This window comes from Daphnia pulex, chromosome 2, assembly GCF_021134715.1.
Source record: "Daphnia pulex isolate KAP4 chromosome 2, ASM2113471v1".
Classification (NCBI taxonomy): Eukaryota; Metazoa; Arthropoda; class Branchiopoda; order Diplostraca; family Daphniidae; genus Daphnia; species Daphnia pulex.
In genome coordinates this window covers 979,722-1,002,478 of record NC_060018.1, presented here as the reverse complement: position 1 = coordinate 1,002,478, position 22,757 = coordinate 979,722, and the positions used below count along the sequence as shown (strand labels likewise).

Genomic DNA, 22,757 nt, shown 5'->3' with positions numbered 1-22,757 from the left:
TCTTTAATAAATGAAGGAAATCAGGTTAGATTGCAGCGTACAAACAGAAAATCAGTCTCGAGGCTTTTGTGCAGTTGTTTTAATAGCGTGTAGTTGTGTTCTTTACTTTTTTGTATGTAAAATTTTGGTAGTCTTGTAACCAAGCATTCTATTCACACAAAAAACTTATTAAAATTGTTATGAAAGATAGCGGTAGCTATTACATACCTAAAGTACAAATTCTTTTACTTCGGAACTAAGTTTTATATTTAATTGTTGAATATTTAGATGAAGTGTATGAATATAGAACACAAGAAATACAACCGAATATTGAAAAGTGAATTGCATTTATTGTTATCCCACCTCCTCCCACAATTCCTCCACGTTTTACAGTCATGCACATACAAGTTAAACACAATATGCAATACATAAACACAATATATAAACATACACATATACACAAATAGTTACCCGTTGGCTGCCACGCCATACAACCCGTAGGTTGTTTTTCTACTACTCTACGCGCCATGTCATAAGGATCCATGACCAAGTGGGACTTGCCATTGCTGACAAGTCCGGGCTGACACGGTGATAGGAGAAGATGGAATGCACAACCTCTAGAATCCATCACCGCATCGACAAGGGGGAAGTCCCTATGGTGCATTGCCTAACGGGGCCTTTCGGCGAATCTGGGGCTGGTGCGACTGTTAGACCCCATGGCATATATAGACCACAAGATCAAACAGCGCGGGCCCGTGCTAAGGAGCTAACATGGGGAGAAAAGGCGTGGCAGACAACGGATAACTAACAAAAATTTTAAATACCAGTAACAAGTGATAGTCCACGTTGAACATCGTGTTGTAGGCCAATGTCATGTTGCAATTTTCTTTCGGACGCATAATTGCACGATCTTAATATGGGTTAAAAGAATAATTAGAACAGCTATTAGCACATAGCGAATCTTCAAAATATTATATCTGCTTAAACAATTTACGTTTGATAGGCGTCAATGTGGAAAATATCGAAGTAATCAGGCTTTCTGGTCGGGTCTTCACTTTCTCACCTGAAAATAGTCATAGATAATATTGCATTTAATTTCAGAATATTGACAATAAGCACATGACATCCCACTTTTACCTCCATTTGCTGTAGGCACTAGACAGACTACCTATTGCTTATACCTATTGCAGCTCTTGGTTGATTAGTTAAGTGCAGGGCACCATGGAAATTGTATTTCACAACTTCTTAACAGCTCCACACATTCAGAAGTGTGACACACGAGCATCAATATTCAGTCATGAATAAATCTGTAGATAAACAAAAATTATGAGATGGTTGAATTTTGATCTACGCACCATTGTAAAATCATAAAATCATTCTAACCTGCTGGGCCACAAAGATGTGTTCTTGCAGCAGAAGAAGTGAGTAAAAGGAACACTCAGTAACTTGTTGTAGAAGTAGACTTAATATTCTTGATTCGCCATGGTATGCTGTGCATGCTTCATCGTCACCACCAGAAGAGCATGGCGACCGTAGAACTCCAAAGACAGAAGAACTCCACCGACACTAGAACCCCAATATTTTAAATAATTTTTAAAAATTTCTTTGAATGCGACAGTAGAACTACAACGACTGTAGAACTACAACGACATTAGAACTCATTTTTAAATATTATTAAAAATCACTACGCGACACTTAAACTCCAATTAATTCTTTAATTATTTTCATGTTAGACAATAGAACTCCATTGAATTTGAAATATATTAAATGTCCGACAATAGAACTCAAACAAAAATTATTCGAATGCCCGACAGTAGAACCCCACTTTTCTTAAAATATGCAGTGCGCAATTTTTTTATAAGCAAAACGTTTGCTTATAAAAGATTTTGTTTTTCAAGAGGAAAGAACAACATGAAAGCTTCTATAATACCCGCTATTTTTGTAATGCATCCGTGGAACGTAACTTAGCGACCAACGCCAAACAATCAGCTTGGGATAGCTACCTTGTTGTTACTAGGTAACGCAACAGTGGCAGACAAACGCGTCAATTCTTGTGCATCAATGTAAAAAAAGAAAAGATTCGAAGGGTTGTCTATTTAAAATGGTGAGCAAAAATGAACCAAAGTCAGCTGGCGGCGCTAAAACGGGAAAACCGGTAAGTTACGGTATTCCATTTCTTTCTTAAGGGACATTTATAAGTTTATAACCTACATAAAATGACACGACTAGGCGAAAGGAGGCAAAGGTAAAAAGACTGGGAAGAAGAATGTGTCCCATCGTAGTGCTTTACTTCTGGATGGATTACCAGTATCGGAAATGTCAAGAGATCAGCTTCTCAATCACTTAACTAGACTTCTTGATCAACTGGAAAAAGAACGTGAAGAGCGCAATTTCTTTCAACTGGAACGTGATCAAATTTATGGTTTCTGGAAAGTCGCAAAAGAAGAAGTTGAGGATACACGAGCCCGTCTCAGGTATTGAATTACAGTGTTCTAAGAAAACCACGAAAGATTTACTTGACTCATTTATGAATAGGAATAAAGAAAAAGAGTTAGACGACGCAGAAGAAATACGACAAAAGGACATAGCAGTGTACAAGCAGCAAATAAAATGCCTGCTTCATGAACACCAGACAACTTTGGCTGAATCGCGGGTTTAGTTTTACTTTTAAATAAAGTTGAATGAAAACAATAACTAAATTCTTTGTTATATAGAACGAGCAACAAACTGCTTTAGAGCAAGCTCATTTGGAACATCAGGAGCAAGAGCAAATACTGCGTCTAGAACAGCAGCGTTTAAAAGAGGAAATACGTCAGCTTAGTCTTCAACAGCAACTTACGGTCGATAAGATCAAATTGGAGCACTCGAAAAAAATGAGCGAGATGCGTAAAAGTCTAGAGCACGAAGCTAGACAACTTGAGCTCAAGTTCCAAAATCAGACGGAAGCGCAAAGGAACGAACTAGAAAAGCGAAGGAGGAGCGATTTGCAAGATGTTGATACAAAAGATCAACAGCATTTGGCCGTACTGAAAATCAATCACGAGCAGGCAATAATAAATCTGAAAAACTACTTCAACGATATCATTCTCAACAACATGACACTTATCACCTCTATGAAGGTAAAACATACTGTTGTTTTTGTAGAATCGTAATCGTAAAATTGAGTATCCTAATGGCCAGGAACAATTGTCCGAATTTCGTGTTAAAGAAGAAAGATTGGAGAAGCAGTTTCATAGGACTGATAGAGAAATAAAGCACCTTCGTGAAAAATGCGAGCAATTGGAGAGAAGTAACAAAGAATTGCAGAAAGACACAGAAAACTGGCTGCACGCTAAAACTTCTCTTCAAGTATTCTAACGTTACAAGCATTTTCTACAAAGGAAACAAATTGTAAAATTGTCTTACCTTTTAGGCGGCAAAGGGTCACGCTAAAACAATGTCTAAGCAGCTTGAAGAAGCAGTATGGCAACGTGAAGTAGCTGAGCAGCGTTTAGCGCGAACTAAAACTGAACGAGATGAGTTGGAAGAAAACTTTATGGCTGCCATACTGGAGGTGCAACAGAAAGCTAATTTGAAGCAACTCGTTCTAGAGAAAAAATTGTAAAATAATTCATTAGATATGAGAAAACAGATAACAGCTTCTAATTTGTTGGATTTCAGAGAATCTTTACAAGAAACTCTCAAGTGTAAGGACAATGCTTTGAAGCAATTTACCTCGCACGGTCCGGGTTCAAACGGTGATGGGGGTACAAATGCGTCTGGCGAGACTGTAGTAATTTCCACACTTTCACTCACACTTTTAATCAGCAAATTGTTAATTCACATTTTCTATCTGTACAGTCATCGTCTTTGAGAGAAGGGAGGAAACAGACAGTGGTTAAAATGAATTTTGAGGCACCACACCACGAGGAGCTTCCAGATAAATCATTTCAATCTTCCAATGAAAGTTTAGCAGCTGTTGAAGAAAGAATCAGCATCAAATCTGGTTCTGTCAAATCAGTTGTAGGTTCAACAAAGTCTACATCAGCAGTTCTGGACATCAATGGTGCTGGTGTTGGAACCAGCACTCAACGAAAACTAAAAACAGCCAACTGAACAAAAACAGAACAATCTACTTCAATTTAATTACTTCACATTTTAATTGTTATATTGTTTCTTAGTGTTCTAACTGTTTAAAAACACCGAAATCAAGCGTGATTTTCCTTTAACAAGTGTCTGTCAAGTTGGTAAACAAATAAATTTGCGTCGCTAGAGGGACAGAAATTCGTCTGCTTGATTCACATGCTTGCTTCGTTTGTGATTTGTGATTTTGTTTCAAAGCACGTGACTGAATTATCAAAAGATTTTCGAATATATAAAACAATGAACACTGTGCAAGGTTTCTGTGATTTCAATATCCCATGTCCATGCAGTCCTACTACAACACTTAAAGAAGTCGTGTTGAGAGCTGTCAAACGTAAATGAATTAGTTAAAATCCTGCCCTATTTCGTCGTTTTCACCTGTTCTGTTTTCTTTCAGTTGGTTATAGTGCCATAGCTATTAACACAACAATAGAAGAAGATGTTTTAATCAACACCAAGAAAAAAGGGAACAAGAAAAATGAAGTAAAGGAAGAGAAAAAAGATGTTCCACCTCCTCTAAAACTTAAATTCACCGAAGAAGAGTTGAACTTATTTAAAGTATTGTAAAATGAAACTATGGATTTGATTTTATATTCAAATTTACCTCTTACTTTAGGTCCATGGGAAGAATGTTAAAATCTTACATCGGTTGACTGTCATGCTCAGTGACCCTGTGAATACACAGAAACTTGTGAGTACTCCATATAAATGCACTTTATTTGGGAATTACTGATAAGCATTTTGTGTTTCTCAAAAGATCCAATCGGGGAATACCAAAAAATCTGATTTGATAGCTGTCTGCCCAACAACTACGGCTGCTTTTCTAGTATTTTATTTTTATCTTTATGATTGAAATCAATTTTATTTAATTATTTTTTTTAATAGCATGCAGCAGCCAACATGGATATAGACATAATCACCTACCATCCGACTGAAACCAAAGAATTGCTGAGATTCACCAGAAAACATTATCGCCAAGCTACTGACAGAGGAATATTTTTTGAGATTCCCTATTCACATATGCTTAGAGATTCGTCAAATAGGAAAAAGATTATCCAGATTTCACATTTGTACCATACAGTTGGCAAATCCCGGGTGAGATTTATCTATTTCAAATTCAGAATGACCAAATTTTACTATTTGTGTTTTGGAGCCTTAGTTGTTTATTACTATATATATTCAACTCTTCCTGTAGAACGTCATAATCAGTAGTGGAGCTCTTACACCATTAGAACTTCGCAATCCTTACGACGTAGCGAATTTGTAAGGAACACATTGTTGATACTGCTTATTAACGAGACTAAATAAGTCATTGCATATTTTAGAGGATTACTTCTTGGATTAAGTGAAGGAGAAGCTAGATCTGCTTTAAATTTGAGTGGACGATCCGTTGCACTTCATGCTGGTATATATTCCCTATAAATTTCTGCATTTAACTTTACACTTTTACATTTTTCATTCGGGAATTTCCAGTGACTCGAAAAACAGGAAAATGTGTCAGCTTTATTGCTGAAACTGACAAGTTGGATCCAGAGGAACAATGGAAAGCTAAGGAAATAACTGACGCGGAAGAAAGACTTGCGGGAGAACCAGAGCCCAAAAAGATGAAAATGGAAACTGCTTAGTTTAATAGTCAAAAAACGAAATTCGACAACATCTTGCACTTACTTGTATTCCATTTTGATCAATAGATTATGGCTGAACTACATAAGAACAGAAAATTTGAAGTTACAGCTGCTTTTGCGGAGGGCTTTACATGTTGCAATTATAGATCGATGTATCGCACGTCATAGACATTCACACTTTCATGCAAACAAAATGTTGCCCTAGGTATAGAGAGCCTAAAAGCTACCTACACAACATTAAATCTTAATAATCTTCTCGTTTTTGAAAGATCTTTAATTTCATATTAGCACTTCAGGTATTATATTGAATGACAATCAAAATTAAGGATATGTCAAGTTCTCTGTCACAAAATCTAAAACGGTGCTGCTTAGAAAGTACTCAATCAAATGAATGAATAAATTTTGTGTGTATAAAATAACTCAACTTTGTCCCTTTTGTCATACGAGGAGACGTGAACAGTTGGACGTAAAAAGTTTTCAGATTCTTGGAAGATCTAGAAGTTCAGGACCTGTGGGCTGCATGCGGTCAAATAAGTGAGGAAGAAAGAATACAATGAATCATAAAAATCGCTTGAAATTTAATTGGCAATGAATTCGTTTTGTTATTGGTTTTTTGTCTAGTAGACCCATGAGACGGGGACCCATTGATGCTGGTTGGAAAGAATTTCCAATGCTTCAACCACTTTGCGAAAAGTTTGATCGGGATCTTCATTAATAATAATCTGATCAAAATATTTCTCGTAAATTCGCTGAATACGAGCACTCTCTTCCAAGGCGTTTTTGAAATCCTCTTCCTGTAGAGCAAAATTTGAAATAATTAAATTGATTGGGGACAAACTAGATTATACGACATGCAAAACATGTACGAAAATAAACCTCGTATAAAGATGTCAGGGATTCGAGAGTACGTGCTCTTCTCGAACTGAAACGAATGGAACTGGAACGATCGAACTAGTTAAACCAAAAGGGGGAAAATGGGGTAAGTTACACAAACATAAACACATTTAGAAAACAGAAAAAAAAAAATAGAATTCTAACCGTTCCCAAATTCCGGCTGGAATATCGGGAGTTCTCGTAAAGACTTTTCAACTGGTCCATTCCAGGTGCAGCTAAAAAGATGACATAAGGCATGAACTCTGGTGAATTGTGTAGAGTTTTTAATGCCTACATGAAATGCAGAGATAATAGAGCTTTGCTATGGTGTTAATTAGTCAATATGTTATTAAAGAAATATTACGTTCGGGCTGCAGTCAAGAACGCACATTTTGCCCTGGCGGATTACGGCGCGGATGGTATCTAACTTTGTGCCATAGATATGATTGTTGTGCTCTCCAAATTCGAGAAACTGATGATCACGGACGTCGTGTTCCATTTCTTCGCGCGAGACGAACCAGTAGCCCATACCATCCTCCTCCAATTCACGCATCGGCCGGGACGTGTCTACAAATACAACATGTTTAATCCGTGCGTATAAATGCAATCTGCGATATGAAGAAAATTTTTACGAGGCATGGTGGTTCCAAACCGATCAGGATCACTGTTGATCAGCCGGTTCTTTAATGTACGTCGCCCGATGCCTTCCGATCCTACCAGTACCAAAGTCTTCCGACGAAACGGTGGCATGCGAGTAACCTCTTCGTAAAGGAGTAGCTCGGCTTTATCCAAATCAACACTTGATTTGATTTGGTACATCAACTTTTTTTTCTTTTTTGAGATCTGTTAATGGTTGTAAATATTACAATTATTGTTTGCTGAATTTTAACGGGAAAAGATAACGTACCCTAGTTCCACAGAAGCCAATTTTATGAACGAAATCTGCTTCTGGTGCCACAAACGCTTTGCGACGTTCCTCCAGCTCTTGTGAAGGAATTAAACCAGCTGGGCCACTCCAGCCCACCTTCTTTGCTTGCCACCAATTGGGATCGCTTTGATTCACAACCTGTAATTGTAACATAAATGATTCACTTGAATAGATCTTGTAATTTTTAAAAGCATCAAATTACCTGCAAAATATCTCCTTTTTTGAAAGCGAGACCAATTTCAGGACACGGGAGGAGCTTATCATCTTTAGGATCATAGTCAAAGTGAGCTCGAACGCAACACTGTAGGAATGGATAGATGATTATTAGTAAGAATAAGGTTAGGGTCACTCGTTATCGAGTTGGGAGACAGACGACCGTATAGTGGATAAGTGAGTCGAATCTGCACCGTTAGACGCGGGTTGTCCAAAACAACGCGAGAAGAGAGGTTTTGCTACAAGTGTGAATAAAACTAGACCCAAGGAAGTTGGCTACAGACATTCACCAGACGGGCAGAATTACCGGCTCACTTACCACGGACACGCTGTTGAGAGTCTCGGAAGCCAGGATTGTGCTAGGCGATTGGCCTACCTGTGCCCCATTCGAACCATTCTCTTGGAAACTTGGTAAGATTTTCAGTTGAATGTGTTCTCTGCAACGTGCGATTTCCACCTGAAACCGACATGTAATAAATAAACTCCTGTTACTCGAATTTCAAAACCATAACTTATTTTCTTTCATTTTTACCTGCAGCTGTTCTGCCGACCGAACAACAATACCGTTTACTTCGCCAATTATGTCACCAACATGTAGAAGTCCCTGGCGATCTACCGCTCCTCCGGCTAAAATCCTTGCAATGACCAACTGTCCATCTTCCGTTTTCACTGTCAGTCCCTAAGTGGATCAATATTAACACGTTAATCTTTGTTGGACAAATTAAATCTAATTCGGATGTCTTACCAATGGCTCGCCAGGATTTTTTCTAATACCCACTGCACGCACATCACTTATGTCGGCCGGCATTTCCCACGAATATGGATCAAAGTCTCCGAATGGCGATTCCTCAACGGATCCTTGTCTGGAGGGCAGTCTCTCTGTGACAGCGTCGTGCGTTTCCAATAATGCCTATCACAATGCAATTATTTATAACCGTAAAAACTAATCCAATCTTTTTCTATTAGGCCTAAGCTTTAGACATAAAAAATGTACAAGCATTCTCCAACATGGAACAGAAATGCCTTAGTCAGCTGTTTAAAATGCGAAATTTGTACGTATCTACGAAGCGTTAAACAAAGAAGAAAGCTATTATTTACTGTAAGATGAGGGTTTTCAAATATTTCTCTCAGTTGTGCTCCTTCAGATGAAGGGGACGTTTTTAGTTGTCCAAGGACTTCGCCAAGCGTCTCGACAAGAAAGATTTCCCTCAAAGCCTCAACTGTAGAAACAGCTACTGCCTAATCAAATGGAACAACACACCGTTCTTTTTGTTAGCAAGGTATTAGTGGGAGCCCTTTTTCAGCGATCGAGCATGAAGAAAAGGATTGACATTGTATACCCATTCTTCTTAATGGCCGATAGGCATAAAGAATGACCTTGCTGTTAGAAATTAGAAATCAATGCTATTTCTACACGACTGCCCCACAACCATAAAAAAACATAACGGCATGCCTTCACCACCGTGCTTTTCAACTAGGAAGAAAAAACGAGGTGGACACACACAATAATGACAATACAGTATCAAACTCTACCGTTTAAAGGGACGCCAACACAGTTTACTGGAACGAACTTTTGACAGAACAGGTGGTAACAGTTGTGCTGCACAAATAACACTTGTTAAGTTGCAACAAAAGAACACCAAAAGGAGAATCCACAAGGAATGTGGAGGTAAAAATCTGCAGGTCAGGTGCTGGGATGAAATTGTTTCAACGGAAACCCGAAATTTCGACAGAGTGAAAACTTTAGCGTCCGGTGCGCGACACACCTTGTGCTTCTCTTGTACCTACCTGTTGGTGGAAAGAGTAAGCCAGTAAAGCTCAAGCGTTTACATAGCCTCAGGTGTCAAAGAAAGTTTGAAATTTCTAACTGTTTTGTTTCAAAATGCGTTTCATCTAGGAATAAAATTTTTTCAAAAGTTTGGAAACGCAATAAAAATCTTATTGCATTCTTCCGTTTTTCTTTTGAGTTTAGTAATGAAACAATTAGTAAATTAGTAGCGGCAACGTTTGCTTGGTTATTCGGTGGAACATGGAAATCACATAGGTGTGGTAGGTAGGTAGGAGCGCGCCCTGAGGGGAAATAGCCTGTAAAAGCAAGCTACGTGCCCTATATAAAACCAGGCATCATCCGCTTCGATGGTTAAAAAGTCTAAGAATTGCTGCAGTCCATGTTCGTCACTCACCTACATCTAGCGGTCAAACATTAACATTACACAAATTTAAATTTTCTATCACCTTTACATGTAGAAAACTAAAAAAAGATTTGCTTTTCTTATTTATTTTCCATTATTACAAGTCGGGGGACGACTGATGCAAGTGTAGTGAGTATGCAAATCTGTTAAAAAAACTACCGAAATGGCAGATCTGTCGGTCTAATTAAAGTAAGTAATACCACTAACAACCCAAGAATTTAAAATCAGTAAACAGTTTTTGTCCCTCTCTACCTTGACTCACCTATATCGTGAAGTTTCAAAAAGCCATTCCAAACAAATTTGGAGCGGTTGTAACAACACCTAATAAAGCACACCGCACCGTACATACAACACGCAAAAGCTTGTGAGTTGTTCAACATTAGTAAAATTGAAGCCCACACTTTGTTTGAAACACTTACACAAGGGGTTAGAGGAACAAGCAGGATTTATGAATATGACATGGAATCATGCAACATTCATGTTAGTTAAAACGAAACATCAGTAGTAGTAGTGTTAGTGATCGTTGTGTCAGTAGAAGAGTGCATGCAAGAAACCTTTTGCGGCTCATCCGGTGCCGGATTCTCCAGCTGTCTCGGAGCATCCAGGAGCGATGACGGATTGGCAATTGCGATGTTGCTTTGGACATCGGATGGATTTTCATCAGGTGAAGTTGGCGGCGACGAGGAAACCAAAGCTAATTAGACACAAAATACAGACAAAACAAAAACCGACATCAAACAGTGGCCGACTAATGGCTTCATGCACACAGTACAGGAGCAATATTCGAAACCATGCTCTAAGAATACCATGTTTAGGCTCATAATCCAGATGCAAAGTTGAAAGGATGACAGCTTCGTCTACTTGAACTTCGGGCGTCACGGATTCAGCAACAGGATTTGCAGGGATTTCACTGGCGTTTGTTCTCATCCCCTCTTTTTCAGTGGCGTTAGGAGCTGTCACATTTTTGTCTTCCGCCTCGATTGCGATGGGCACTGGAAGGGTTTCATCTGCTACTTCTGCTAATACTCTGTCATCAGATTTAGACCGTTGCTGCTTTTTGATCCTCAACGAGTCTCTTGTGAAGGACATGAAACGCTCCCCAAATTTGCTTCGGGAGGATCTCAACTCTGTTTGAGAATTAACTGGGACATTTTCAATTTCAAGAGGATTACCATCGAGTTGCACAGATTTGGGTCGAGCCGAGGAAGTTTTCTTGCTTCGTTTGTTCCAAATTCCATCAGGAGTTTGATCGACCGAGTCTGATGGTGAATCGCTATGGAACATCTTTTTCAAGCTGAACGAACTGCCAAACGCCACGGACGTGGATCGGCGAGTTTTCTTGTCATTTTCTGGTATTTCTTCGTGCGGAATAGTTTCCACATCCATCGACTTGGTTTTCTTACTTCTTGCAAACGAATTGCGAAACATTCCAGCTTTTTTCGAAGGCGGGAGTTCTGATTCCGTTGGAATCTCTTCTTCCTTGATACTCTTTTCGCGTTTAAACAAGTTGGCAATAGATTTTCGTTTGGGCTTCACCTTAGTTGAAGGGGGGGATTCGCTTTTCGTGACTGCTGTATTAGAAGTCGATTCCGGTTCTTGGTCGGTAAGCTGCACTTCTTCGACATCCATTTCTGGTTGAACTTGTTCTACGGATTTAACTTTGAAAGAAAAAATTGACTTGTGATTTGACTTTGACTTTTTCACCGACGATTTCGACTCTTTTTCTTCTTTGTCAGCGGTTGGCTTTTTCGACGACGATTTGGACTTTTTTTCTTCTTTTTCTTCTACTTTGTCAACGGAAGGCTTTTTCAATGATTTGGACTTTTCTTTTTCTTCTACTTTGGCAACGGTTGGCTTTTTCAAAGATGATTTGGACTTTTCCTTTTCTTCTACTTTGGCAACTGTTGGAATAGGCACACTTCCCGCTTCAATTTGTATTTCGTCAATAACCTGAATATTATCTTCCGATTTTTCCTTTTCATTTTTCATGAGTTTCCTCTCTTTTGACTTGGATTTCTCCCTTTTATTCGATTTGGTCTTGCCTTCTGGTTTCACTTCTCCGCTTTCTCCATCAACCTCATCAAGTTTTCCTTTCTTGTCCGCCTTGGGTTTTAATTTGCTTTCGGGTTTCTTTTCCTGTTCAGCTTCCACTTCAATTTCCGGATTTTCTCGGTTTTCACTTTCTTGGTGATCGCTCTTCGACTGTTCTTGGGGGGCCGTCATAGATTTCCGTCTTCCAAATGTTCCAAAGCTCAACATTTTCGACATTCTGGTACTTCTTTCAACAGAAGGAGCTTTTGTCCTTGTTTCCGCTACTATGGCCGCTTCGTCTTGAACGGGAACAGATGTTTTAGTTTCCTCCATAGATTCATCAATTTGAACATTTTCGACGGGACCTGTCCTTTCCTCAACTACTACGGTAACTGCTGGTTCAATTGACTGGAGTGTTAGATCCAATTCTTCATCCGACTTGGCTGGAAAGTCATCGGGAAGCGGTCCAGTTTTGTAAAGAGCTTCTAAATTTGCTTCCTTATTCTTCTTTTTCCTAAACGAATTCATGAGGCTGCGTGACCAAGAGCTCGAACGTCGTCTATCGGGTCGTTTGTTGTCCTTTTTAGTTGGAACGGCTGATCTGGGTTCATCGCTCAATTCTTCGATATCGATGGACCACTGAGATTCACGGGACCTGGCCGAATGCGTAGGAGACGGTGGAGGTGATGGTGGAGGTGACGGCGAGCGAGAAGGCGGAGGAGTTTCATCCAAATCTTTAAGTGATTTCTGAGCTTGTGATGGTGGAGACTGTGGTTGGGAAGACGAATTTTCGGCACCAGCCTGGATGGAATTCAGCTTTACTCCAGTCGTGTCTGCTTTCTTACCCTTCACCATCTTCGGTATAACGATAGCGATGGATTCACTGATAGAGTAAAGGGCAAGAGACAACGCCTCGAACCACCCGTGTAAATAAAATGGAGTTTGTATGACCCGATTCACGGAACACAGCAGGTTGTGTAAAAGTCCCCCTCTTCGCTTTAAGGACTGGCAGTCGACTGGACTCTCAGATTCACGGGACTGCTTGACTGTATAACGTCGAATGGAGGGGTAGAGGATAGAGAATACGGGAAGGGAGGTGGTCATATTATGGCAGACACGAGTTGCGTAGTCAGGTATCTGAGCGGTATGGGCCGGCATACCAATATTTCTCGTCGCCGTCATATACAACGACCAAAAGTAACCAGCTGCATACACACACAAAAATGAACGTACGCATGAGTGAAGTAAAACAAAAACACCCATGCCAGTCAACATGAGAAAAGTCCTACGCAGCCCCCATACCGGTAACGCCTCATTAACTTGCGAAAAAGCATTCCCGTTACGATCCACGAGGAAACGGGCGAGCTATAATAAGCTAACTAACGATGGCTACCTCATCATAAAAAAAAGCGCTGTTGTACAACATTGGTCATTAAAAAGGATTTTCAACTGACGCGGATTCTTTTGTTTTTCGTTCATTGGAAAATCTAAGAAAAATGGAGAATTGATTGTTCAAAAGTAATGAAAATACAAAAACAAATGAATGGACATTCATCGGCCTACCATATGAATCCAACGTGTGTGCCCCCACCCCACACTTCGTGACGTCACTGCAATGTCGACTTTCACGTCTCCCCCCTTACAACCTTTCGATCAATACTCCAAACATCTGCTTCAGCATTAAAAAGTAAATTTCAGAGACACACTGCGAATATATATATAACCCATTCTCCCCCTACACGCCCTTCTCAAAGGAAGCCTTATTAACTAATGAGCATTATTCATTTTTAGGTCATCTTCGACTTAGTAGCAAGAAAGCGACACACGCCACTATTTCACGATGAGCACGCCAAGCCGGCTTTAGACACCCCCTACCTCTTCCAAATTTCGTCTGCTTTATATCCATAAGAGAACAAAGTTTATATATAAAATAGCACCTGCCTGGTTCTTGATGCACTTCTAAGCGATGAGTTCGGTCAGTTGTTGTTCTTGATTGACGTGCCTGGTCTCTTAAGCTGAACAGAACCATTTTTAAGTCCAAATGTGAGGCAACCTGCGAGCAAACTAAGTCAAATGAAGGTCGCCAATAAACCCGGTAGGTTTACCAGCCAGAAACACGCCAAATCTTGGACTTGCGCCATGCAGACTTTCACTACCCTTACCAGAGCACGTATACCCCCTCCAACATTGAAACATTTCTCAAATAAAATAAACTTACCCGCGTAGCGACTGAGTGTGAAATCAATCGATTTCTTCTCAAATTACAATATGAATATCGTTCTTCAAAACAACACGATGGAGTGTACATTGACGATAACAACAAAATGCATCAATAATCCTACCAATGTCAAGTTTTCTATGGTGGGTAGGAGTCCAGATTAAATTACCTTATAACCAAAAAAAAAAAAAGAATAGTAAATAATGAAAACAACGGGACCAAAACCTTTATTGAACCCATCCTTCCGACACAATGAGCACGAAGCTCCGAAAACGTAATGGCTCGGATGTGCCATTGAATTAGATTCCTTAGAAGTCATTGTTCCCCCATTGAGAAGCCTGTAAAAATACCGACAAAAAATAAAAAGGATTTGCGTATAGAAAAAACAGCTTTGATGTTGAAAATGAATCAAAATTACACTCTTCATAATACGTAAATGTAAACTTACATCTGCGTTACGGACGTTGAGTTTTTTCTCGATATCGGCCGCGAGTTTCTGGGAACGTACGGAGAGCATCTTGGTCTTCTCAATTAGTTGTTGGTAGGGAGACACGGTTTGGGTGGCCATTACAACATGTCCTTGCTGGGAGTCGATCTTCGCGTCTAGACGGGCATTCCTAATCAAATTTACTATCCAGCGTTCAGCATCTTCGGCAGTCATGTTCAATTTTTCTGCCAGCATTCTAAATCACACATCAAAATGAGATTATAAATGTTTAAGAATAAGAGAGTATTAACCTAAAACATGTTAGATTATTGAATTTAGTGCGAAGTCCTACGACTTGTCAATGAAACCTTCTAACGTACTTGATACTGATGCACTGATGAATGCGACAAAATGTTTCAAAAATCATGAGCCGAGCATTCTCGATAAAGTCATCCAAAACTGCAACCAAAAAGAAATCGTTCAGCAAGACATCCTTGCATTGACGCAACTTCTGTTGGGCGGCGTCAAAATCGAAATTCACATACAGATGCTCGATAAATTCTGTAATCGGGTCACGATAGGCATACGATTCCTGTGTACCATATTAAACATTTTTCTCCGGAATACTTTAATTTTATATCAAATTCTGTTAGCACTTACTTGTTGAATGACTTTCACTAAGTCTTTTAACATTGTGCGGCGGTTCTGTTTGTTGATAATAACAGCAGTGGTCAAATACCGAAGAATATGGGGGCACATGGTTTCAATAGCATTTAGATACCTAAAATAACAAAAACAAATAATAAGTGTGTGCTGAAAGATTAAAAGTAATCATTCTTACTGATTTTGATAGAGTAACATCTCTACAATCAAGTCTCGGCCTTTGGCATGATTGAAAAAAATGAACAAAGACCAATGAATAAGCCAAGTCCTTTGCTGCAAAGCTTGAAGTGGGGTATTGAATGTGTTGCTATCAATATATTCTTTCAATCGGTTCAAGTCTTCCAGAGCTGTATCCCAGTTCTGCATAAGAATTTCAGAGGCCAATTTGCCCCATAATCCGTTCAAATAGTTCTAAGAAACAATAAATGGCAATAATTTAAGCACTTGAAAACATACAAAATATTCACCAGCCAACTTACTTTATCGTTAGGAGTAACTAAAAAGCGGTGAAAGTGAAGATACTCTGCAGCACCACTGTAATTACCACACTCGTACTGAAACTTGGCAAACAGGTAAAGTTTGTCAAGCATTTCTGGTTTTAGGCCATGGTTCTTGGTAAGATAATCTAACAACTGCCTTGAATCTCTAGAAGACTGAATTTGTCGGGTAACTTCTGGATTCATAAACATCGCCAGAATTGGTTCAGTTTCTGCCTGCATTTTTTTCAATTGCTCGACAACAACAGTACGCTTGTCTTTCAAGGTCTGTTAAAAAAAAGTTGGATGAGAAACATTAAGAAGAAATATTAATTATGGTCTCAATTTATTACTGGAGGAATTTCCTGGTCTGGATACAGGTTTTTGTGAACATCCATGGCAAAATCCACCATGTTAGTTTTGCTAAGCAAATCCAATTTTGCTCGAAGGAGCTCATTTTCCTTGTAGATCTGAAATAAGCAGTAAGAACTCGATTAGTAACAAAAATTGCCGGCACGCAATGATGCCATGAGATGACATGTCACATGGACTTGTCGAACTTGTAACACTTAATATACGGACGATATTTTAACATTTTATATGATTGAGAAATGTATGATACAAGAAAAAAACTTACGCCTTGAACTGCTAAGAATTCAAATAGAGGAAAAACCAAATGTTGGTCCAAATAATTCCCGAGTTTGCTGGTAAGATCGTGTTCCGCCATTTTCAGCAACGACTGGACGACTGTTGCCAGATTTCTCTTAAGAGGCCAAGAGCGACTCGTTTCCGTATGTGCCGCCAGATTCAGTTTACGCCTTTGCCGCTTGCACTTGTTTATTTTTAATTATACTCGATTTTGTAATAGTATTCGATTAACAGCTTTGGTTTCACAAGTCTCAAAAGTAAAATAATAAGAAATTGGAACATAATTTATAGTACCAGATTAAATGTTCACGAAGATATGAACCGGAAATATATATTTCAGTTTACCCTACCCGTATATTTGTATGAATAATTTGACAAATTAAGTGTTGAAATACGTGTATATCTACATCCGAAATAGATATTCCATATACTGTTCCTACGATTGACAAATCATAAGAACGTAACTAGAATATGTTTCATATTGTTATCATATCAATGCCTTTTTCAATACATCGGGAGTTACATATAGGCAATAATAACGTGATAATCGGAGCGGTGATTAGATAACAATTAAGGGATGGGAATATACTTTGGGGGTATTTTCGCCCTTGCTTTATCAAAAAGCGCGATCGTAGTTCAAAAATGATTTTAGCTTAAAAGGTAGTGGGATTTCCATTAAACTATGCTTCATGTAATAGGAATAGTTTTCTGGCGGAGTAACGAGACTGGAATCTGGGGTCTCGTTAGTGTCGCTAAGGGCTCCTTCATCTTCGTCTGATTCAGAAGTTGTTTCTTCACCTTCCATATGACTTTCAAATATGAGTAAAGCAGCTCTTTCTCTCTCTTCTGCACGGAGAGAATGCGTAATAAGTCGAATTCCTGGTCGAGGTCCTCGAGTTCTAACTCGTCTTTCAGCCGATTGAAGTGTAGCAGCGACCGCTTCGGCCACTGGTGGAGTTGTCTATTTTACAAATGAGAATGAAAAATTATACATTACAAAATGAGATTTAGTAGATCCTAAAGATCAATATTTTTACCCCAACACCACCGCTAATTGGTGAATTGCCGGCAGAGGATGAGGACGGTCTAGCTGATGATTCTCCAGCGGGCGACTGATTAGATGAAGACGAACTTCTCTCACTAACAGAAGACGGTAAAGACTCAAAGAGATCGCTAACGCCGCTGTCGAATTTTTCACGCTTCGTCTTAGCGCCTACATCCTCAGAATCACTCATAGACTCCGCGGATCGCACGCCAGCTCGTCGGTCCATCAAAGATTCTTCGTTATTTTGGGGGACAGATTCGTTTTCAGAGGAATCATCAGACAAAGTTTCATCAGCGTCCGCAGGCTCCATCTCAACTGGTGAATCACTATCAGTGTCGGTATTCGTGAACAATGGCACCACGCACCGACGCATAACTGGCCTTTTTGCCTCCTTGGGTTGCTTCCGGCTGCGAGCCCACAAATCGGGATGTTCTACACTTACTTTACTTCGAAGTACGGAACGTATACGTATTCGGCAAAGGTTCTGTAAGCTGTATGGATTTATGGGAGCTGTGTGACAGAAGGGGGAAAACAACTGTTTAAAAAAACAAATGAATCCATCAAATATTTAATAATACTGACGTAGAACGGTGTCCTCGGCGAAATCTTGTTGTGGGAGTACTAGCGAAGAGAAAGAAACCGGTAAGATTCGGTGAATTGACCATGATTTCTCATCAGTTCGACGGATCTGCAGGAGTTCATCATTCACTGGCATGACTAGTATTCCACCAATAACGACAAGTTGCTTGATGTAATTGTTATATACTTCTGGGCAAGCTGCCCCGCAATAGATTCGATCGTATTGCCGATCGGTTGCAGCCAATGACAAACAATTTCCTTGCTCAAATTGTGGGACACAGAAATCGTACTCGTCCACCGCGGAATTAACCTTGATGAATGCTTGTAATTTTTCGTGAGCATAGTCGATTACTTCTGGATGTATTTCCAGCCCGTGATTGATACCTCTTGATCCTGCACGAAAAAAGTCAATTTATCACTCTATTAAGTATAAACAGAAAAAGATGAAGGCTTACTCACCTATGATCAATCCAACCATCGTGCTAAGGTAACCTGTCCCACTCCCCAAATTAAGAAAACTCATCCCTTCTTTCAGTTCTAGATTTTCCATGACTTGTGAGTATATGCATGGGGCTGACAGATGCAAGTTTTTGTTTTTCCAAGCCAAATCTTTGTATGCTGTTTGTTTGTCTTCCTCTGTGTAATAAAATGCTCTGTCAACTGCCCTAAACACTCGTTCAACCTCTGGGGTCTTCATGTAATCCGCACGAATGAGGTTATCCACAAGAGCATCATTGTTCTCTCCTGAGCTCACTGCTCCACCCATTTTGTCCCTGCAGAAAAAAAAAATATATCAATTAACCAGTAATCTGCATGACAAAAGAGTCAATCAGCTGATTTCAGAAAGACAAAAACAACTAACCTTAATTATTTAGTCAGTTTCTTTTGCTATAAGCAACAAAGGTAGAAATATAATTTCAGTAGAGACAATCTTTAGGCTCCAATTAGTAGGAAATTAGGCTTAATACATAAGCACTCCGAATGGTAATAATATTACTGGGTATAACGTTGTTGTTTTTTGCTGGGCGAAGGGCACTGCAAAGAAATAACTTACGAATTCTCGGTATCAAAGGTGTCAGAACACGAGTAACAACTATCCTAATTTGTTCTACAAGAGAGAAATAATAATTCAGCTTAATTTGGGACTAAACAACTTAAAACTTGGGAATTTTTTTGTACTTTAAGCGCGGTAAGAAAATGAGAACTAATCATGGAACTAACACAACACCGACGACGGAATATTTTGTTGGAGCTTAACAAATATACGACATTGCCATTATTTGTTTTTTGCATAATAACACATTCTTGCATGCTTTGCTATGTTATGAGTTTATGAGTTATGACTTATCAGAATATCGTTGAGGCATGGAGAATTTTATTTAGCTTTCAAATAGTTATTAATTCAGTTCCTCTCCCATTTTGTTTTATTCCATTGATTTACTAATGGGGATGAACCTTTTGCCCTTTTAGGCTACCTTATTTTGCATTTTTTAGGTATCAAAGCAGAGCAATTGGCTCTGATCAAAGCATTGAATACAATTTCGAGTTTTAAAATATTTTAACTTGTTCGATTGTTGTTAAGAAAAACATTTACATCCTTTGCTGAGCACACAAACGTACTTCTTACTTAACCGACAACAATTAAAAAATTGCAATCGAACTAGACTATTAGGAAGACTTTAAATTTTACTTACAACTATTCATACAAACCGGAAGCGCTCCAATTGAAAAGATTAATATAGCAGACACTTTCAACTCCAAGGCGTAGATATCTCTTTGTTAGATCACGGACACGGTTGAGTTGATGGATCAATCATCTGTTTGACATTACTTTAAGGGATTGGAATATAGTTCAGGCAAACCAAATATTCATACGTTGGGCGACGACAAATCGATGTATAGATCGGATGAGTTTGTTGTTTGTAATAAAGAACATATTTGAAAGCCACAGAGATGAGGAGATTCCTCTGTGAACCTTTAAATAATTAAATCCATTAGGAGATGAGATCTGGCGGATGGAATGATGGGGTGATACACACAAGAGGAAAATCTTCTTAATGTGACCAACGAAATAAAAGCAACTCATGTTGTCCCGGAAAAATAATAGGGAGACATGTATTGGATGTTCGATTGATACACTCATTAACCTCAGAGACGGAGAAGTTCTTTTTATTTCTTTTCACTCTTGTCTTTTGCCAGCTCCTCTTTCTTCTCTTCTTTCTTTTCTTCTTTTTTCTCTTTTCCTTCTTTGTCTTTCTCGTCTTTGCGACGTTCGGCGTCACTGATCAGATGAAATTAATAAATGCAAGCCTTTAGTGAAGGAACCCAAGAAACCTAACTCAACTTCACACAACTAATAGTAATTTGACCTACCGGTTCGTAAGTTTGTTGTTGATAAGGTTGTGCAGGGCAATGACTGATCGAGTAAGCGATGCAAGGTAGACTACCAGCATTTGATCGTTTGTTTTAGTATGAACGCACTTGACGAACTGTTGATCGGCAACATCAGGCAACAAATTAAAGATATCTTGAAGCTGATAAACTACAGCATGGTTAACGGGAAGTTTTCCTTGAACCACCTTTTGAAAACAGATAAGATGATTGAGTTCATCGTGCAACGACTAATCGAAAATTACTCATTTACATACCTGATCCAAGTATTCGTGTATGTGTCGGACTTGTTTCAGGAGTCCTTTCAGGCCCAATAGCTGAGCTGTAATCCGCTGGGATAACGTTCCAACTGTCGTGTCCTTGACATCTCGAAGCAAATGCTCAACTCCGACCTCTTCGGCTTCTTCGGCCCCAATCTCACTTGCCAAATGCTCAAATGTTTTGCTAGTGGGAGTGCCATCCTTTCAATTATAAAGACATTTGGCACATTATTATCCAGCTGAGAATGATTTTTTCAAGCTTATAATTCAAGTTACGTCATGGACTTCTTCAACTGCATGGTAAGCTTCTGTTGGGAGACCCATATCTCTAGGTTCAGCATCAATGATGACTAAAATAGAATTGGGGCAGTACTGTCTGATGAGTTCGTTAATAGCCACATCGTTCTGGTGAAGTTTGGGGCCAGTGTGATACCATCCAACCACCTTTTCCTTTGCTACAAAAGGAATAAAACAATTCTCAGGGCTGCAAATATGCTGTACTAGTACTGTGAAAGAACTTACCATTTACTTTTTTGAACATGGTGGACATGTTCTCCAAATAATCGTGATCAAGAAACCAAACTGATTTGTCCTTATCATCTTCATCGAAAGGGACTAGAATACAAAAGATTCAAAGAAATTCTCAAACAAAAGTTTATGAAAAATGAAAAAGAAACCTGCAAAACTGTTTGAAACGTCCAAAACTCCTTTATTTCTCAGACCGCCAAGCAGGACACCAACCACTCGCTTTTGGTTGCCGATTTTGCTCATACGAGTGAAATGGTCGACAACACTCAGCAAAACGAGAGGATGTACAACGACATTTTTCACGGGATTTTCTGTCGCAGGCATTATTAGACGAAAAGGCAAGGCAACTGGTAAAAAACTGACAAAAATTTCAAGGAATAAACGCCGGAGAGCACAACCCCAATCCAGCAATGAGAATGCAATTTGACGATTTTTCAGACGAATCTGACGTGACAACTGCTATAGTGGCGCCAATTGCGGTTTATTCGCTTTTTTTAATTCAAGACTTTTCATTATTTTTTGAATCCATTCAAGTGATTGAGCCTTTTTTTAACAAGAATCTGAGTCATGTTTTATACACATTTTATTAACGATTTGATTCATTTAGCAAGCGGTAATTATAAAAGACTTCCGATGGCGGTAGCGTTGTTAGAAAATAAACCGGGTAGCGATTTTAATTTCCTAATATAATTCTTTTGATAAGAGGTTGATTGGAAATTATTCAACTTAATCGACCCTAACGTTTAAAGTCGAGTGCTATAACGAAATCACCCAACCTCTTTATCAAAATTGATTTTTAGTTACTTTTTGCTTGGTTGCTTAATTACATCATAACCATGCGCAATATCCCAAGGGGAATATTCATACAGCTAACAGCTTGCGTTCATAAGCAATATTCCTATAGGAACCGGAAACAATCAATACTCTTAATATTCTTACGGGTACTATTTTAATATTTTATTGGAAATTATACTGAATTTTTTCTTTATACAATTTCACGGAACTAAAATCTACAATGATGTGTGCACTATCATCTGATATTCACTGGGAGAATTCTTGCCCGACATAGTATTTAATGTAATGTAGATATTCCGTCATCTTGTATGTGTTTGATCGTTCAACATTTACGGTTAAATAAATCTACGTCTCAACCCGCGGTATTCTCGGCCAATTGGACTCACGCGGTTGGAAGTTGTGTGGGTCAATTTGTACGATTAACCCCAAAGGATCGTCAATTGCTATACAAAGTGCAATGAAGCGCTATTATACCCTCGATTATACCAAATAGTCAGATATCAACTCCAACCATCTTATATCATTTTTGTCAAAACTGAATTCATTTCCCATTTCACGTAATATAGTACCTTTAAACATTTGATTATTTATTCTTTCTCCAGACTGCCGCGCTGTGTCCATTGTCCACATTTGAATTTACATGGGAATTCTCCGTATTGTTGCTGTTGCTCCAAACAGATTGAAGTGAATATTCCAGTAGACGTTGGGGGTCCCAATTTCCATAGTAGTACATTCTGTAGTAGTTTTCTTAGACTACCTTTGCA

General features: G+C 39.0%; 3 protein-coding genes and 2 long non-coding RNA genes across 5 annotated transcripts; 3 read left to right on the top strand and 2 right to left on the bottom strand.

The window, feature by feature from the left end:
* Positions 1-309: 309 nt before the first annotated feature.
* On the bottom strand, positions 310-3,837 carry LOC124188902. The gene is made up of 6 exons (XR_006872521.1): positions 3,694-3,837; positions 3,385-3,565; positions 1,363-1,545; positions 1,117-1,286; positions 974-1,042; positions 310-889 (listed from the first exon to the last, which is right to left on the bottom strand). It is a non-coding gene; the product is annotated as an uncharacterized LOC124188902 (long non-coding RNA).
* LOC124188897 (dynein regulatory complex subunit 4-like) lies at positions 1,949-4,559 on the top strand. Its single transcript, XM_046581839.1, has 9 exons — positions 1,949-2,134; positions 2,209-2,453; positions 2,515-2,632; positions 2,694-3,098; positions 3,160-3,327; positions 3,392-3,579; positions 3,640-3,751; positions 3,820-4,435; positions 4,499-4,559. The coding sequence occupies exons 1-8, from the start codon at positions 2,081-2,083 to the stop codon at positions 4,072-4,074; spliced, it is 1,545 nt and encodes a 514-aa protein (XP_046437795.1). The 5' UTR covers positions 1,949-2,080; the 3' UTR covers positions 4,075-4,435; positions 4,499-4,559.
* Positions 4,560-4,759: 200 nt separating this feature from the next.
* On the top strand, positions 4,760-5,726 carry LOC124188942 (ribonuclease P protein subunit p30-like). Its single transcript, XM_046581880.1, has 6 exons — positions 4,760-4,792; positions 4,859-4,927; positions 4,987-5,196; positions 5,297-5,364; positions 5,427-5,506; positions 5,575-5,726. The coding sequence occupies exons 1-6, from the start codon at positions 4,760-4,762 to the stop codon at positions 5,724-5,726; spliced, it is 612 nt and encodes a 203-aa protein (XP_046437836.1).
* A 28-nt stretch (positions 5,727-5,754) lies between these two features.
* LOC124188900 lies at positions 5,755-21,650 on the bottom strand. Its single transcript, XM_046581844.1, has 29 exons — positions 21,348-21,650; positions 21,193-21,285; positions 20,947-21,125; positions 20,668-20,871; positions 20,393-20,598; positions 20,203-20,300; positions 18,023-18,412; positions 17,433-17,950; positions 17,109-17,356; positions 16,564-16,573; positions 16,101-16,217; positions 15,751-16,035; positions 15,450-15,682; positions 15,269-15,389; positions 14,989-15,200; positions 14,630-14,864; positions 10,739-13,100; positions 10,487-10,626; positions 8,839-8,979; positions 8,486-8,650; positions 8,273-8,419; positions 8,060-8,197; positions 7,730-7,828; positions 7,507-7,665; positions 7,232-7,442; positions 6,964-7,166; positions 6,765-6,890; positions 6,603-6,677; positions 5,755-6,520 (listed from the first exon to the last, which is right to left on the bottom strand). The coding sequence occupies exons 1-29, from the start codon at positions 21,520-21,522 to the stop codon at positions 6,344-6,346; spliced, it is 7,467 nt and encodes a 2,488-aa protein (XP_046437800.1). The 5' UTR covers positions 21,523-21,650; the 3' UTR covers positions 5,755-6,343.
* LOC124188906 lies at positions 13,431-14,377 on the top strand. Its single transcript, XR_006872525.1, has 2 exons — positions 13,431-13,650; positions 13,755-14,377. It is a non-coding gene; the product is annotated as an uncharacterized LOC124188906 (long non-coding RNA).
* Positions 21,651-22,757: the final 1,107 nt, after the last annotated feature.